The sequence below is a fragment of the Aspergillus melleus genome (assembly GCF_016097325.1).
Source record: "Aspergillus melleus strain CBS 546.65 chromosome Unknown contig2, whole genome shotgun sequence".
In the NCBI taxonomy this organism is placed as follows: Eukaryota; Fungi; Ascomycota; class Eurotiomycetes; order Eurotiales; family Aspergillaceae; genus Aspergillus; species Aspergillus melleus.
The window spans coordinates 3,002,707-3,018,333 of record NW_025763371.1 but is presented as its reverse complement, the minus strand read 5'-3'; the positions used below and the strand labels follow the sequence as shown (position 1 = coordinate 3,018,333).

The 15,627-nt window shown below is 50.9% G+C and overlaps 6 protein-coding genes across 6 annotated transcripts; 2 read left to right on the top strand and 4 right to left on the bottom strand.

Annotated features, from left to right (window-relative positions):
- Window positions 1–11: 11 nt before the first annotated feature.
- LDX57_003865 (ankyrin repeat protein) lies at window positions 12–2,727 on the top strand (the record flags this gene model as incomplete). Its single annotated transcript, XM_046085518.1, has 7 exons — window positions 12–1,486; window positions 1,560–1,932; window positions 1,989–2,249; window positions 2,296–2,376; window positions 2,429–2,458; window positions 2,501–2,623; window positions 2,674–2,727. The coding sequence occupies 7 exons, from the start codon at window positions 12–14 to the stop codon at window positions 2,725–2,727; spliced, it is 2,397 nt and encodes a 798-aa protein (XP_045941481.1).
- A 222-nt stretch (window positions 2,728–2,949) lies between these two features.
- On the bottom strand, window positions 2,950–9,630 carry LDX57_003864 (uncharacterized protein; the record flags this gene model as incomplete). The annotated part of the gene is made up of 3 exons (XM_046085517.1): window positions 2,950–8,946; window positions 9,005–9,499; window positions 9,600–9,630. The coding sequence occupies 3 exons, from the start codon at window positions 9,628–9,630 to the stop codon at window positions 3,023–3,025; spliced, it is 6,450 nt and encodes a 2,149-aa protein (XP_045941480.1). The 3' UTR covers window positions 2,950–3,022.
- Window positions 9,631–9,738: 108 nt separating this feature from the next.
- NEC1 (beta-ketoacyl [acyl carrier protein] synthase domain-containing protein) lies at window positions 9,739–10,315 on the bottom strand (the record flags this gene model as incomplete). Its single annotated transcript, XM_046085516.1, has 1 exon — window positions 9,739–10,315. One exon carries the CDS (start codon window positions 10,313–10,315, stop codon window positions 9,935–9,937), a length of 381 nt encoding a protein of 126 aa, XP_045941479.1. The 3' UTR covers window positions 9,739–9,934.
- A 602-nt stretch (window positions 10,316–10,917) lies between these two features.
- LDX57_003862 (uncharacterized protein) lies at window positions 10,918–11,250 on the bottom strand (the record flags this gene model as incomplete). Its single annotated transcript, XM_046085515.1, has 1 exon — window positions 10,918–11,250. The coding sequence occupies one exon, from the start codon at window positions 11,248–11,250 to the stop codon at window positions 10,918–10,920; it is 333 nt and encodes a 110-aa protein (XP_045941478.1).
- Window positions 11,251–11,868: 618 nt separating this feature from the next.
- Window positions 11,869–12,644, bottom strand: LDX57_003861 (uncharacterized protein; the record flags this gene model as incomplete). The annotated part of the gene is made up of 3 exons (XM_046085514.1): window positions 11,869–12,401; window positions 12,470–12,550; window positions 12,611–12,644. 3 exons carry the CDS (start codon window positions 12,642–12,644, stop codon window positions 11,869–11,871), a joined length of 648 nt encoding a protein of 215 aa, XP_045941477.1.
- A 1,073-nt stretch (window positions 12,645–13,717) lies between these two features.
- LDX57_003860 (uncharacterized protein) lies at window positions 13,718–14,909 on the top strand (the record flags this gene model as incomplete). Its single annotated transcript, XM_046085513.1, has 3 exons — window positions 13,718–13,931; window positions 13,990–14,440; window positions 14,504–14,909. The coding sequence occupies 3 exons, from the start codon at window positions 13,718–13,720 to the stop codon at window positions 14,907–14,909; spliced, it is 1,071 nt and encodes a 356-aa protein (XP_045941476.1).
- Between the last annotated feature and the right edge of the window lie 718 nt (window positions 14,910–15,627).

Below are 15,627 nucleotides of genomic sequence, written 5' to 3'. Positions count from 1 at the left end.
CAAATCAAGTCATGAAGGAGATAGAATCCATTTCATTGGCGCTCGATGCTCCCATCCGGCGGTTAATGCAAGCGGCGCAACGGGGAGACATCCAACAAGCCGAATCGCTCCTCCACGTTGTTTCGGCCAACGTGCGAGATAACACGGGCCGGACCGCGCTCTCGTGGGTGGCTTCGCGCGCCCAGGCCCATTCGCCCGCCATGCACGACCAGACCGAACAATTCTTGCAGTTTCTCCTGGATAAAGGCGCGGATCCAACGCTCGCCGACTTTCACGGCGAGTCGCCCTTACACTGGGCGGCCAAGGCCGGTGACTACCAGATGGTGGATGCGTTCTTACAAAAGGACGTCGTTCATCCAGACTTGCCGGATAATCGAGGTCGCACGCCCCTGTCTCACGCCGCTGGAGAAGGCTATCATCGGGTGGTAGAGCTGTTGCTGGCGACGGACAGAGTTGACCCCGACCGTAAAGATGCGCGCGGGAGAACGGCGCTATCGTGGGCAGCCGAACACTGGCACTTCAAGACGGTGACTGTATTGGTTGGAAATGATTCCAGCGTAGACCTTCGCGACGATGAGGGACAAACTCCCCTAGGCTGGTTTATAACTAGCACGTCCAAAAAGTCTGGCACGAATCCAAATCCAGGGATACCACAAATTGATTTCCAGCAATGGTTCAAAATCTTGGGTCCGAAAAACGGCATTGAACCTATGACTAGGACTCGACGGACTTTTCTTTCCTGGGCCTGCGAGCGTGGTGATCTCCAACTGGTCGAGCAACTGCTGCAAACTACCTGGGCCGATCCCAATTCCGTCGACCGGTACAGAAAGACCCCGTTAATTTATGCCATCGAACAGAGCCATTACGAGATTGTCGAATTGTTGATATCAGGAACCAAGGGCAGCCCGAGGCGTGATATTGTGTCTTTGCGAATCATGATCCAGGAAGGCCGGGCTCGCTTGTTAAAGCCATTCCTGGAACGATATAAGCCCAACCTAGAGACGGAAGATGATTATAGCTCGGTGCCCTTGATGCGCATTGCTTTGCAACAAAGTGACCGAGCTACAGTCACGGTGCTCTTGGAACATAAAGCCAGCATTCAGGATTTGGAAAATGGGGACTGGTTCGGACCCTGCAGTGCGCAAAGACCGAACACCGATCTTATGAACACTCGCTCCGATCTTTCGGCCACATTGAACAGCCTAGGCGCCCAAAATAGCTCTACCCATGTTCCACTGATGAGATTGGCCATTCCGGACAATAATCGCCCCGTAGTAACGGCGTTGTTGAACCATCGGGCTCGGATAATGGACCTCCAAGAGGACGAAGATGACTTTGCACAATACAATAAGGGCAGTGAGCCCAGTATAGCTGTGAACGTCGTGGCCCTGCGCGACGGAAGGAGAAAGGCGCATTGGATCTTGGATGGCGACTTGGATGAAGAAGTGCGAAATATACCAAAGACAATAGACGAAACTCACCTCATGTGAGTATATCCTTGCACTATCTCATTCCCAGCGGCGTTGGGTTCTCATTCTGACCATGTCCCTGCTACCTAGGCTCTTCCGGGAAAACTATGTATGGAAGTCACCTTACCGAAAGAGCCATCTACCCAACGAGCTGCGGTTCTCGTTAGGCACCAAGAGTCCGTGCAGGACATTTACTCTTTCCATCCAAATGAACCTCAAGATTGCAAATGAGCACACAATCAACCACGAAGAACAGGACTCCGATGGTGATGACGACTACAGCATGCGAGTGGTGGAGTGGTCGGTTTTGGAAGCACCTCCGAAATCCATCCACTATTTCAGCAATCTCCCTTACGGATATATCCCGCAAAATGATCTGGACATTGTGGAGCTTTTCTTGCATACATGGCGCAAAGACTGGATGACCTACTGCCGGGATGCGCGGCGTCATCTTGCACAGCTGGTGAGTTTTGTTGACCGCCGTGGTCCTTATATGTCTCACTAACAACCATGTCCCAGCGCTCGCATCAACTGACTGCAAGAGGCAAAGACGAGTTGTTGATCGACACCGTTGCCGAGAATATGCTCATATGGACTCGTATCCAAGGCACATTGGCTGAACAACTCAGTCAAGCCCGCGAGTTCGTCTCTCAATATCAACGATTTAGCGAAACCCGTCAGTTTAGCGAGCAAATAAACCGAACGATCGATTCTATCGAGCGCGATATTTCTAGTCAGATTGACAAGCTTGAACAGACCTTTCGCGACCTACTCCAAATCGTAAGTAATATGGTATGGATAGAGACAGGGAGGGCTGATGAAATAGGAATTTGCCTGGACAACGATCAACGAAGCGCACCGGTCAACGAGCCTAGCAGCCAGTATGAAGAGGCTGAGTTGGATAACGGTTCGACCCCAGCCACTGCTTCGAGATAAAGGCTGTGTCTAACCATCTCTAGTTCATTTTCCTCCCGCTGACTTTTGCCTCGGTAAGTTCTTGGACCTGTTTGTGGCTTGTCTAACCCGTGTAGAGTCTATTCGGAATGAATGTGGACATACTGGCCGACAATCCGTCGTGGCGCTGGTATCCTCTTGTCGGTGGGACCCTTCTGTTACTGACGGTAATCACCTGGCTTGTTTTCAAATTCATCAAGGTAAGTGATCTCGCAAAGACCGGGGGATCGCGCCGACAAACACTAAACAGGTGGACCGATGGATGGGATCGAAAACTCAAAGACTCAAGGAAAATCGGATTTGATGTTACAATGATAGAGGAGGTGGCGTCTAACATGATAAGATTCAAGTCGGACTTGAGGATGGAAGAGAGCGATGAGGGCGGGGACCAGCCCCTGCCTAACACGCGGCAGACCTCAACTTCCAGATTAGGCAGGGGCCATCCACATTCACTCCCTCGACGCGTCCACGCGCTCTACGGTTCTCTGCAAGTCTAAGATTCTACATAGTTCATGACGGCATTTCTCTTCCATATAATTTCAATTTTCTTCAATAATATACCACAGTATAGTAACCCCAGCCATGACACAATTAGCAATTCAAACCCACTCGGGATGTCTGAGCTGGCTGCGCGTCGCCACCAAGACATCTACCATCGCCAACGTCGCACCTCCCATCACTTCTAAAACAGCCAGGTCGGCGGCGAACTCTTTTCTAATCCAGTTACACAATTCCACTGCCAGGAGCGAGTCAATTCGGAATGTATGCAGAGGTGTGTCCATGTCCACCTCCGCATCCTCGGGGATGACCTTGTAGGAATGCGTTAATTTACTGATCAAGGCCTTTGCCACAATCCCCCGCCCTTCCTCGAGCGAAGTTGCCTCGGAGAAGAGCTTCTGAAACTGAACTTCGACTTCTTTTGAGGTGTCGTCGGAGGTGATGTTATCCATTTTTAGGTGGTTAAACAGTGGCTTTTCCAGGAGAGTGTTGCCCACAAACCCGTCACCTCCAGGGGCGATACCGACAACCACTTGCGAAGTCTCGGGGGTCAGCAGAGGCCGGTCCGGGTTGCAGTAGTGGTCCAAAAGGCCCAAGAATTTGGGACGGGACACAGGTAGCAGCGAGCCGTTACCGTAGCCGATGACTTTCTCCAGCAGCTCGGGTGTCTCCGCTAGTAAACCGTCGTCACTCATGACACCTAGGTCAAGTGAAACAGCCTTTTGTCCATTGGAGACGCGATATCTGACGAAGCCATCCGAGTAAGAATTGCCAGCTCCGTAATTTGATTGACTGGGTATACCAAGAAGGCCGTTGGCAGAGGAAAACATGATGAAGAAGTCAAGGTCTCTAGGAAGGCTCATCTCGAGATTCCAAGAGCCACTAACTTTGCAGTCGACCGCCGTTTGCCACTCCTCGTAACTCATTCGCTCGAACGGTTGGTCTCGAAGCACCATTGACCCTTGAATGCAGCCCTTGATTGGTGGCATTGTCTGCATCACTTCTTGAATGACACGATTGACTGACGTCGGGTCCGCCACATCACACGGTGGGGTCTTGACTTCTACATCTTGCACTTCAAGGTCTTCAACCAGAGCGAGCGCTGCTTTTGTTTTGGCTCCGGATCGTCCAAGGAGAACCAGATGCTTGGCTCCCCGAGAAGCCATCCACCGCGCAACAGCTCTTCCAAGGCCTCCCAAACCACCAGCAACCACATATGTAGCATTGGTGTCCAGCTTGAAAGGGGCCCTTGTTTTGAGAATAGTTGGTACATGCGCCTCCGGGGAAATCTCGAGTACCAGTTTCCCTATCACGCTGCCGCTCTGCATCAGGCGGAAGGCATCTTCGAGATTGCTGGCACTTTCAATGCGAAGTGGTTTGTGTAAATGAAGCTTCCCTTCTGCGAAAAGATTGAATATTGTCTCGACTCCTCTTTTTGCGGCTTCGGGTCTCTCATTCATCCAATTAACACCGTCAAAGTATGTGAAAGATGCTTGCCGACCAGGCTGTGCCATGGGGAGACTCATAGAAGACAAAGAGCCCCTGCATCCGATATCCACCAATCTTCCGTAATTTGCAATGCAGTCCCATGATGCAAGAAGAATATCACCGGCCAATGTATTAATCACGACATCAACGCCGCGTCCCTTGGTTTGCTGTATAACAGGCTCGGCAAAACTTGTATCTCGGCTGTAGAATATACGACCGGCAGGGATTCCGTAAACATCGATCAGGATTTTCTGTTTCTCTTGGGTGCTTGTGGTGGCGTAAACCTCGGCGCCAATATATTGAGCAATCTGAATAGCTGCCTGACCGGTGCCGCCGGCTCCGGCATGGATCAAAATGCTCTCGCCCCTTTGAAGGCGAGCAATTTCGACAATAGCATGCCAAGCTGTTCCAAACTGAGATGGAATGCTGGCTGCCTCGGTCACAGAGAGAGCATCAGGAACCTTGCATATGGAATTCACCCCAGTCCTCACGGTAGTCTTGAACTTGCCAGGACCAAAAGCTACCACTCGGTCACCGGGTTTGAATCCAGACAGCTTACCTACGCAGGTTACGGTTCCTGCACACTCCTGCCCAAATGCCGTCTTGGGATCCTTTCCTAGAGCAATCTCACAATCACGGAAATTCAACCCCACGGCATTCACATTCATTTCCACCTCACCCGGCTGAATTGTGTGCTCCAAGTTCTCATTGTCATCGCTCCAGTGCAATGTGTCCAGAAGACCGGGCATTTTATATGACAGCTTAACAGGTCCAGCATCACCCAAGGACTTGGTTGCAAATTGGCGCGGGAGAGATGCTGCATGAAGGTCATCAGTCAGGGATTTACTTGACTTGATGCGTGTGACATGGAGAAGTCCATCAATTTCCACTAATTCGGGCTCGTACTGTGTCCGCTCCAAGTCAAGAAGTTCGTGTGTAAGTACGCGGGTGATATGCGATACCGGATTGCTACCAGATTGACCAACCACATCTAGCGCAAGTGTAACCATACGCAGATGAACATGCTCAGCCCGCAAGGTACGGGCCCATCCATCTACCATAGTGTATTCAGGTCTGCGGGAGAACCTGCCACCGCCTGCAGTCACCCATAGGATAGAATTGCAATGAGTAACCGCGTATTGAAGTTGGGAAAATGTTTTCTGGCTCATTCCATCCAACAGCGGTGCCTCGGTTTCTTGAATAAAGATCAATGTCGTATTCGCAAGGGACTGAAGTGCAATGCACTCGTTCAGGGAGCCGCCGGCGATGATCGACGCCGGCTGCTCGGACTTCAGCCTCTCTGTAGCCTGCTCGTATAATCCCTTCTGTGTTATAGAGCTCTCATCAAACACGAAGTAGAAGTTCAACGGCGCTAGTAGGGTTGTGCTGGATGCTGTTGTGACTAGGATAGAGTTCTCCTGGCATTCCGTATTGATAAATTCTGGAATCTCCATTTCCACACCAGAAAACCCTGTGTCCTTGAAAGTGGTGTCCCATTGGGCACCTGTCATTGCCGGACTCCATATCCTGTTGTCATCCTTTCCTGCCCACCAGCCTTCCATCAAGCCGGCGACGAATCCTGACCGGATAATTTCTGGGCGGGTGATCTCGAACAGCGTCACTTTTCCATTGGGTTTCAAAAGCTTCCGCACGTTTCTCATTGTCGCACGGATATCAGGAGTGGCGTGGAGAACGTTTGCTGCTACCACTAAGTCGTAGGATTCCAGCTCGAACCCCTGGGCGGCCAAATCGTCCATTACATCAAGCACCCTAAAGTTCATACGCGGGAAGTCCTTAAAGCGCTTGGCGGCAGCGTCGAAGAAGGCCGGAGAGATATCGGTATAGTCATAGGAGGCGTATAAAGGACTACCAGGAGATATCCCGCTTCCTTGGGACAAAGCCTTCAAGATATGGGCTGTGGTTCCTCCGGTTCCGGCCCCGAATTCGAGAATTCGTAGCGCTGGATTCTGCTGTGCCTGGGTCCTGAGGTAGAACCCTAAAGTGTCAAAGCACCCATCTCGGTCGTTGGATTCACGATAGAAATTGCTCATCATGTCATCCTTCCAAAGGAACTGTATGGGATCCTGCTCCCCGCGCAGAATCGGAAGCAGATTGGACCCTGTGTGTACAAACGCGTAGCCTTGTGCGTTTGCGACAGAGAGCCGATCACAGGCGGATTGGAAGTACTCTGTATCATGCAAAAGGTCATTCCACTCAGGGCGACTCAGTGGAAGCTCGCCTGCCTCAAATTTCGACCGCTGAAGTTTTGCCCAATCGATATAACGTTGTATGTGAGGTAAAACCTTCTCGGAGTTGACGTCGCCCAGTTTGTCTAGCGCTTCGCCGAGGAACTTGAATAGGACAAAGTTTACGTCCCTGAAATACTTCAATGGCTCGGGATCCTGGGGTCGGCTTTGCGCACAGTATTCAGCAAGTTGGTCGGCGTCAAGTAAATCTAGTGCTGGGAAATGATGAAGATGATGAACGGTTAATTTATCATCAGGGTTGTCGAAGGACTCCCATGGGCTGTCTGCCACGATTGTTGACTGAAGTCCATCAACCTTTGCGAGTACGCGAGTTCTTTGCTCATCCATAGCACAAATATCAAATTCATGTCCTCGGCTGTGCAGGGATTTGACCCAGGTAGAGGCGTTTATGACAGCGGTTGAAGGATGACTGAGACCCTCTTTAGAGATCCAGAGATTTTGAATTCCAGTCGGGACCGCTGTAGGGACCCTTGTTTGTCCACCCTCTGAGAGCGCAGCAGCAGTTAAATGCAGGATGCCATCTAGAGTTGTGGGATGAACGATATGAGGCTGTGGGTACTGGTCGGCGGGCCAAGGGAAAACTTTCAGTGAAGATCTTGCCTGGTGTTCTTTGCTGCATTTGCCATCGAATACAGTCTGAAAAGTTGGTCCGAATTCGAACCCACTTTGGTTCAGGCACCTGTACAATTCATTCTCGCTGAAGTCCATGGTGCACGTGCTGGAGAGCCAGTCGTCAAGTTGCAAACAGTCCTCAAACTGTCGGGTTCGCTCTGTCAAATGATCGCCTGTGTTTTGATATTTGACTTTGATAAACCCGTGGCAGTTGTCTTGCCAAGTATCATCATCGTCCAAAGAGCAGAGTCGGAATTCTAACCACGAAGATTCAGAGCTACTGCTATCTATTGACGTACGGAGATGCAGGTTGGTCTCAACCCCATCAGCGGTCCTGGGAACCGTCAAGGCACGCTGGAACTTCACGTTGCGTAACTGAAATGCGTCAACCAATTGGTTAGGGCAGGCCATTTGGTTGGCAGCCTCGATCGCCATGACAAGCATCCCTGCTGCAGGATAAATCAGAGTTCCATTGACGACATGGTCTTCAACCCAAGGCATATCTGAAACTCGAATGTGATGGCGCCATCGAGCTTCCAACGGATTCCAGTCAGTTACTGGCTTTCCCAGAAGATCCAATTTCCCTTGAGCCGCAAGGCGAAGACGTCTACTAACTCGACTTTCTCGCCAGTAAGCAGTTGAGTGGTTGAAAGGGTACTCTGGTAGGTCAATCAGCACACGAGCGTGTTTTGAACCAGGATTATCTAGCCGGTTGACCCTCCCAAGATCCACCGGAAGACCAAGGCAATGAAGGTGGCCTAACGCATCTAGAAGGTTGCTGGCTGCATTTTGGCCTCGTCGGATAGCTGAGTAATAATTGACTTCTTGGCCCCATGAGAGAGTTTCGAGCTTATCACGAATCGGTCGTTGCAACGTCGCTTGAGGTCCAACTTCTAGTAGAACATTTACCCCGAGTTGCGAGCGATGGCTGCCATCAAGCTTCTTCCTGGTCTTTCGGCCTGATTCCGTACAGATGCGAAGGAGCGACTGGGCAAATTGTACAGGAGAAGTGAGATTGTCGACCCAGTATTGAGGCATGCGCAGCTCCTCAGAAGCAACCTTTTCACCCGTGACCGAAGAGATCATGACACAACCATCAGACTTTGTCGGCATATTTTGTGTCGGCTGCAGACCATTCATCTGCTCTTTGTAGACAGAAGCAATTTTTTTCATATGTGATGAATGATAGGCCACCGGTACTTTTAGCTTCCTAGCGAAAATTTTGTAAGAATCGAGGAGACTTTTGAGCGTGTCTGTCTGGTCTTCATCTCCCGATATTGTCACACTCCTCTGGCTGTTGATGCAGGCTACTTGAAGTCCACATCGGCCATGCACCTTAGCAACCTCGTCAATATAACCACGAGCATCTGATTCCGATAGGCTAGCAGCAATCATTGCCCCGGCTGGCTGTTGCGTCTGCGATAGCTTCGTGGCGCAGACACCTCTGAAATACGCGATACGCATAGATTCCGTCGTTGAAAGAGCACCAGCCGCATATGCTGCTGCAATCTCACCCGATGAGTGCCCAATTGCTACGGCTGGATTGACTCCCACGCTGTGAAACAGATCGACCATTGCAATTTGCAGGGCGGTGTTCGCGGCTTGTGCAATCTCGGGGTCGTTAATTCTCGACGACGCGTCTTCTCGAAGGAGTTCATCTAGTGTTGTTCAGTCTCGTTTGCAACTTTGCGCAGTTTGAGCCAAGAGTTAACTAACCTTGCAAGGACCATGGGCACCCGAAGCTTTGGAGGTCATGCTCGCATTGCCAGATGGTATTTCTGTAGACGGGATACTTGAATAGCTCACGCCCCATTCCAGCCCATTGCGAGCCCTGTCCTGTGAATACGAAGCCCAACACAGGCTTCTCAACTGATTGGTAGGACTCGGTCGTCTTTTTTACCACATCCCGAAGGTCTTCCAGAGTAGATGCTGTCCAGAAGCTTCGGTAGGGTAGCACGCTTCGGCGGGTGTTCAATGTATGAGCCAAGTCGGTCGCATACTGATCGAATCGGTCTGGCGAGATATCAAGGGTTTCAAAATATGACTTGTATGCTATAGCGACTTGCTTGATGCCCGCCTTGCTGGCTGAGGACAACACCAAGAGCTTTGGCAGACGCCAAACCGCCGAGGGAGAGTCCTCCGCTGGGGGTGTGCGCGGTTCACTCAGTGCACCGTTTATAGACTCGGCCCCGAGGACCGGAGGGTATTCAACTGTGACGTGATTCCCGACGAGACCGTGACTTCGGAGGTAGTTATAAGCATCATCCAAGACAACGTGTGCATTCGAGCCCCCAAAGCCAAAGGAATTTACCGATGCACGACGCAGGCCAAGAGTGGGCCATGGCGTTGGTGCGAGAGGCAGCTTGCAGGGGTGGTGATGAGTCAGCAGCGTAATCTCACCTCACTTCGCCCCCTCGTCGACAACAACACAGATTCACTTACCTGGAGACCCAGAAACTCCAGATCAATCTTGGGATTGAGCTTTTCAAAGTTTGTGTTAGGTGGAATCAAGCCACTCTCTAGAATTAGGATCGTCTTGATCACGGCCGCAATCCCACTAGCACCCTCCAGATGGCCGATATTTGATTTCACCGCGCCCCTAACAGTCCGAGGTTAGCATGAATCCAAGTCCATACTCAGTTTGGCTTATGCGTACACGAAGAGGGGATCATGCATGCTGCGGACTCCACGGAAGGCATCTCCAAGTGCATTGCATTCGATTGGATCTCCTACTTGCGTGCCAGTGCCGTGGGCTTCGAAGAACCGAGTAGGTTCCATACTCAGACCAGCCCTGGCGTATGTATCACGGATCAAACCGGCCTGAGCGGTACCACTTGGCTGCATAATACCAGATGGCGTGAGGCCGTCTTGGTTGGATCCGGCGGAACGAATAACAGCGCGAATAGTGTCACCGTCTCGAATCGCATCTGCAAGGCGCTTGATCACCAAGGTACCGGTACCTTCACCGCGTCCGTACCCATTGGCCCGATGGTCGAAACTATAGCTGCGAGCGTCCGGCGAAAGCATGTTAACATTAGAAAATGCCTGGTTCATATCTGCCGATAATATGAGGTTTGTGCCGGCCACCACACCCTAGGTTCTGTTAGCGACGACGTGGACACCAGCTTGAGTTCATTACCATGTTTGTTTCTCCGCTTCGCAAACCCTGACAAGCCAGGTCCAATGCGATCAGACTGCTCGAGCATGCCGTATCTATATTCATACTTGTTCCTCGAAAATCGAAGAACCAACTCAGTCGGTTCGCATTCATGCTCATCTGCATGCCAACCACGTCATAGTCTGCGGTCATCTCTACATCTTTACACGCCATCAGCCTGTAATCACCGTTAAAGCAGCCGACGTGAACCGATGTCTGAGATCCCACCGCCTTTTCCATCGGGATACCAGCTATAGGATGGTCAGTGCCACTCAACTCGATGCACAACGTCAGATTCTCCCACGAGCTACCATACCATTTTCCAATGCTCTATACGTAACCTCCATGAGATGTCGGTGCTGCGGGTCCAGTGCTGCGGCTTCATCTGCGGAGAGGGAAAAGAAAGGGGCATCAAAGAGGGACACATCCTCTTTCAGATAGTGCCCTCCATGAGAGGAGTACTGCAGAGTGGTCAGCAGTTAAAAATCAATGGTTCGAAGGAAAAGCTGCTTCTCACTTGTCCTCGTCGTCTGCCATCGGGGTGCTGCCATTGAGGAATGCTGATCCGGTCCTCTGGCGTATCGGACGTGGCGCACCTTTGCTCCATCATCATCTTCCAGAATGCTTTCGAGTCTGTTGCATCGCCAGGAAATCGAAAGGAGTAGCCAACAATGGCGATGGGCTCCAGCCTATCTTGTTCTCCAAGATTTGACTGGCCATCCAGGCTGACCACCTCTGGTTGTCCACCTAAACCATTGTGTGGTAGACCTAGCAGGTCGCCAGAATCTAGCATAATCGGAGCCATTGTGAATTAATGAAGAGATTAGTGGACACGTCTGTCTACCTGGGTTACAGAGGGAAAAAAGCACCGATTCAGCCAGGGAATACGTGGCTTTAAGAAGGACGGAAGATACCCAAAGAGCTTGAGCCTTCACGCCATAGCATAGGGCCAGCAGGTACTCCGTGCGGTTCATCCAAGAAGTCAGCCGGGTCACTCGCCTCCACCCCATACCTACTCGGTAACAATACGGTGGCACGTTTGGTGACTATCATTGGGTCTTTCGCCCGTCTCTCATTCGGTTATTCATTCGCATAAACGACATGCAATGTTCAATGATCTTCATAGGCCTTGGAGAATATTATCAACATTTACAATTGTTTCCATCCACTCATTTCTCCACCACGGCATATGCTGGCTCGACCGTTAGGCGCTAAAGTTTAGCGTTGTGCGCTAATGCATTAACTACCTGCTAGGGACTTTAGTGGACCGGCATTTCACCCGTCACTGGATTCACTTCGCTCATCACTGGAGTCATGTCGGTAACTCGTATATACAATACCGATGTCAATCTTCCCCTTTCCCCTTTCACACTGTGGGCTGAAGGGGCTAATCAATGGGGCGATTTTACACTGAGACTAGACTCTAAGCCGCCATCACCGCCCTCCCGATCGTCCTGCGAATCACCCTGACGCTTGCCAATAGTTCCTCCTTGGCCCTTGCGCCCGGAACGGTATGGCCTTCCTCATGGAGAAATACCGTGCGTTCTTTTGGATCGCACAACGCAAAGAGTGCCTCGCTTCCTTGGCAGTACTCCTTATCAGCGCGGCCCCAAATGTGTGCAGTAGGGAAACCCGCCAAGAGTTGATCACCGTCAAGCTCCGGATTCAATAACCTGACCTGACCGTCCTCCAGTCCGATGGGGTCAATTGGGTTTGCGCCAGAAAGAAATATGGCGCATTTGAAAGGCAGGGGTCTCTCAGGGTGGCGTATGGCTTGCTGGACGAGGTAGGTGGCCGCTAAACTACCACCCATCGAAAAGGCCATGATTCCGTCGTACGGACCCTCTACCTCGATAAAGCGCGACAAGTCTTCCAGGGCCTTGCGAACGCTGTCGGCCGATTCAACAGAAAAATAGTCGAAATATGTTTGACTGGTGGGGAAAAAGGCTCGAAGTTCTTGCTTCCAAGTCAGTATTCCATATACCGTAAGTAAAACTAATGTGGAAAATGGCCGACAAACATACCAGGGGCCAAGGGGGCAGAAACGGTTCCCTCGACAAAATCATAAGTGTGCACGCTGTTATCGAGCTCATGCCTAAGAGCCGCTGCCAGAACACTTAGTCATCGACCGCGATATACATCATGGAATAACAGGGCAGACTCACCGATCTGGGACTCAAGAATCTGGGCAGTTGGCATTCACTTAGTCACAAGCCTTATATGCGTGCAAATTCCCAAGAGAAGGGAGTGTATAGGGTCAATCGCTTACCTGGCTGGTGGTACCTCTACCATGAAAACAGAGAAACCGCATTGTGGTTGACAGAATTTCTTTTCCCAAATTCTCGGATTCGGTAGGTCAACGTTTGGAGTCTAAAATAGGCGCCCACGAGAACGTCTTCCCTGCATTCATATTTCATCGAGACGTTCAAGTTTCCAACTGATGAACACGTTCAGAACGAGCTCCGCCCGCCTTTCTACCCTAATGATCCAGTCCGCCCACGGGTGGAGCCGGGGCTTTTGCACAAAAGACTAGACTAGACACTAGTCACTAGTAGTGATGATTCTGAAATCTGAAGAACCCCCGCCCATCGACCAGACTTAGTAGGAGTGGCCTTTTTTTGGCCCCCGCCATCTCCGTGGGTATTGTCCGAGGCTATGGTCTACGCTTCTACTACGGAGTACTCCGTACGGTCTACAGAGCAAAGGCCAGAGGATATGGATTATGGAGTATGTTACGGATACCCCTAAGCCGCTTCTTTACTTGCGGAGTAGGATAATGATTGTCTCTTGCCTTGCATTGAATTTTGAACTCACCCCCACCATCAATGGTGGACCGTCATTTCGGCCCCTTACCTGGCGCTGAATACGCTCGATAAGTTTTAGAGACCAATGGCCATGCGCAGAACTTACTTCTGGCTGTGTCAACTAGTTTCCATTGTGAACGTCTTCCCAAGGCAATCAAATGGAAAAGGAAGAAAGCAAGTGCAGAACGACCTCCACATACTTATTCAACTAGCCCCCAAAATCGCAATTTCTCGGCATCTATACGCATGAAGGCAGGGGTGCTATCGATCCCATAACTTTTCGCCCCATCTGCAGCTGACATGCAGAAAGCCTGACCAGAGCCATGTCAATCGAAGTCTGAAGTTGCGCATGTTTTTAATCGCTGGAACATGTATTCTTTCCCCCTCTTCCTCCTGCGTGCTACCTCTTCCCTCTTCCCGCCTTATCGACTCGTGCTTTTCCCTGCTCAATGATCTAAACCTATCACGATGGCTAGTGCCACGAATCTCTCGCCAGGGTACCTGCATGAGTCCCAACAAGGAACTATTCTTGGTGTCACCACACTTTTCATCATTCTCGAGACCCTAGCGGTCGCATTTCGCGGCGTCTCTAAACTGATTGGCCGGTTGAATTGGGGTTGGGATGACGGGTTCATTGTTCTTGGGTTCATCCTTTGTATGGTTATCAATGGCTGTGCCATAGGTATGTTTGACTCCTTGGCTGGTCAAATCAAGGTGCACGCAAGCTAATGCCTATCCAGCGGATGTGCATTATGGGGGCGTCGGCCTTCACATCCAGCGCGTTGTCAAAGAGAGCCCCGAGAAGATCCCCGTTCAGGGCAAGTTCATGCTCGCCTTCCCAATCATTTACTTCGCAGCCGTCGTCCCCCCGAAAATGGCGATTATATACCTTTACCTCAGTGTATTCACACAGAAGCCGTTTCGCATCATCTGCTACGTTGTGGTCGGCATCATGGTTGGAAACTGGATTGGGACTACCGTCGCGTCATTTCTGTCTTGTCAGCCGTTGAGCTACTACTGGACGCAGGAGGGCACATGCTTCGATATCAACAGTTTCTTTCGCTGGGGTGGGTTTTCCAACATTGTCACGGATGTGATCATGATGATCCTGCCGATGCCGGTGGTCTGGGAGCTTCATGCTTCTACCCGCCTGAAGCTAGGTATCTTGATCACCTTCTTGCTTGGTAGTTTGTAAGTTATTACTCCCTTGGTCGCTACTGCCAGGGCTTTCCTAACATGGACTTTCTCTCACAGGGGTCTCATCGCTTCGATCATTCGGTTTGTCAAATTCTACGTGACCGACGCACAAAAGGACCTTACCTGGGCAGGTGGCGATCTTGTCCTCTGGACGGTGGTCGAATGCGGCGGCTACATGATTGCCGGATGTCTGCCCACGTACCGGCCTCTGGCCCGGTTCGTCGGGCGCAAGTTGCATCTTACGAGCGACGGGAGTAGCGGAGACACCAGCGCGCAGCAAAACGCAAGTTCCAGCAGCCGACGACAGACTAGCAAATTCCAGCGCATGGTCAACACCACAGATGACGAGGAAGATGCTATCGGATTGGTCAGCGTGACCAAAGGGGGCGAGTTGGAGGGAAAGCATGACACTGCAGTTGAACCGGGGCAGATCATGGTCAATCACCACATCGACGTTCGATAAGGGCGATGCCAATGGAGATGATGCAGGTCTGCACATGTATTTTGTCTTTCCACTCTTTCTTTTTTTTTTCCCCCTCTTTTTCCTTTTCTTGTTCTTTTTTGGTTTTCATTACGTTCCTGCACCTGTTCTTGTTTGTCTAGGTCAGGTCAGAATAGTTGTATAGTATACCCCAATGCGAAGTACTCAAATAATCCAAACAAATGCAGGATTGATTAGCAATTCTTCCCCGCTTTCATTCTTGTCTATCTTCTTATCGCTTCCCTTAGTTCTAGGCACTACCTATACTAGGGACTTATTATGCATTAATGCATTACAAAGATTATACTCCAGAGTACACCGTACACACTTTACAGTACCTGTAGGTAGGCCGTTGGAGCCTCAGGTGTCAGGCTTAACCAATCGAACGGCGGGCCTGAGCGCTCAGGCCCCTGAGTCCCGTGGACCCGGCGTCCATGGAGATTCGGAGAGACGTCAATCTTTATTTCCTTCCATCTCACTCGGCTCTCTCTGTCAATGACCGAGTTTCGGCAGGCTGATCTCAGACTCCCAGTACGCCTATCCAGCAAATCATTTGATGACATCTCTACCCCGCCATCGTGTGGCTGGCACGATGTGACGCTCTGGTGTATCTCGCCTTCTGGTTCGTTCGCTTGCAAGAAAAATGGTCTGGTGGTGTTGAGAGCAATCCGATTCGATTCCACTTTACTACGCCTTCCTT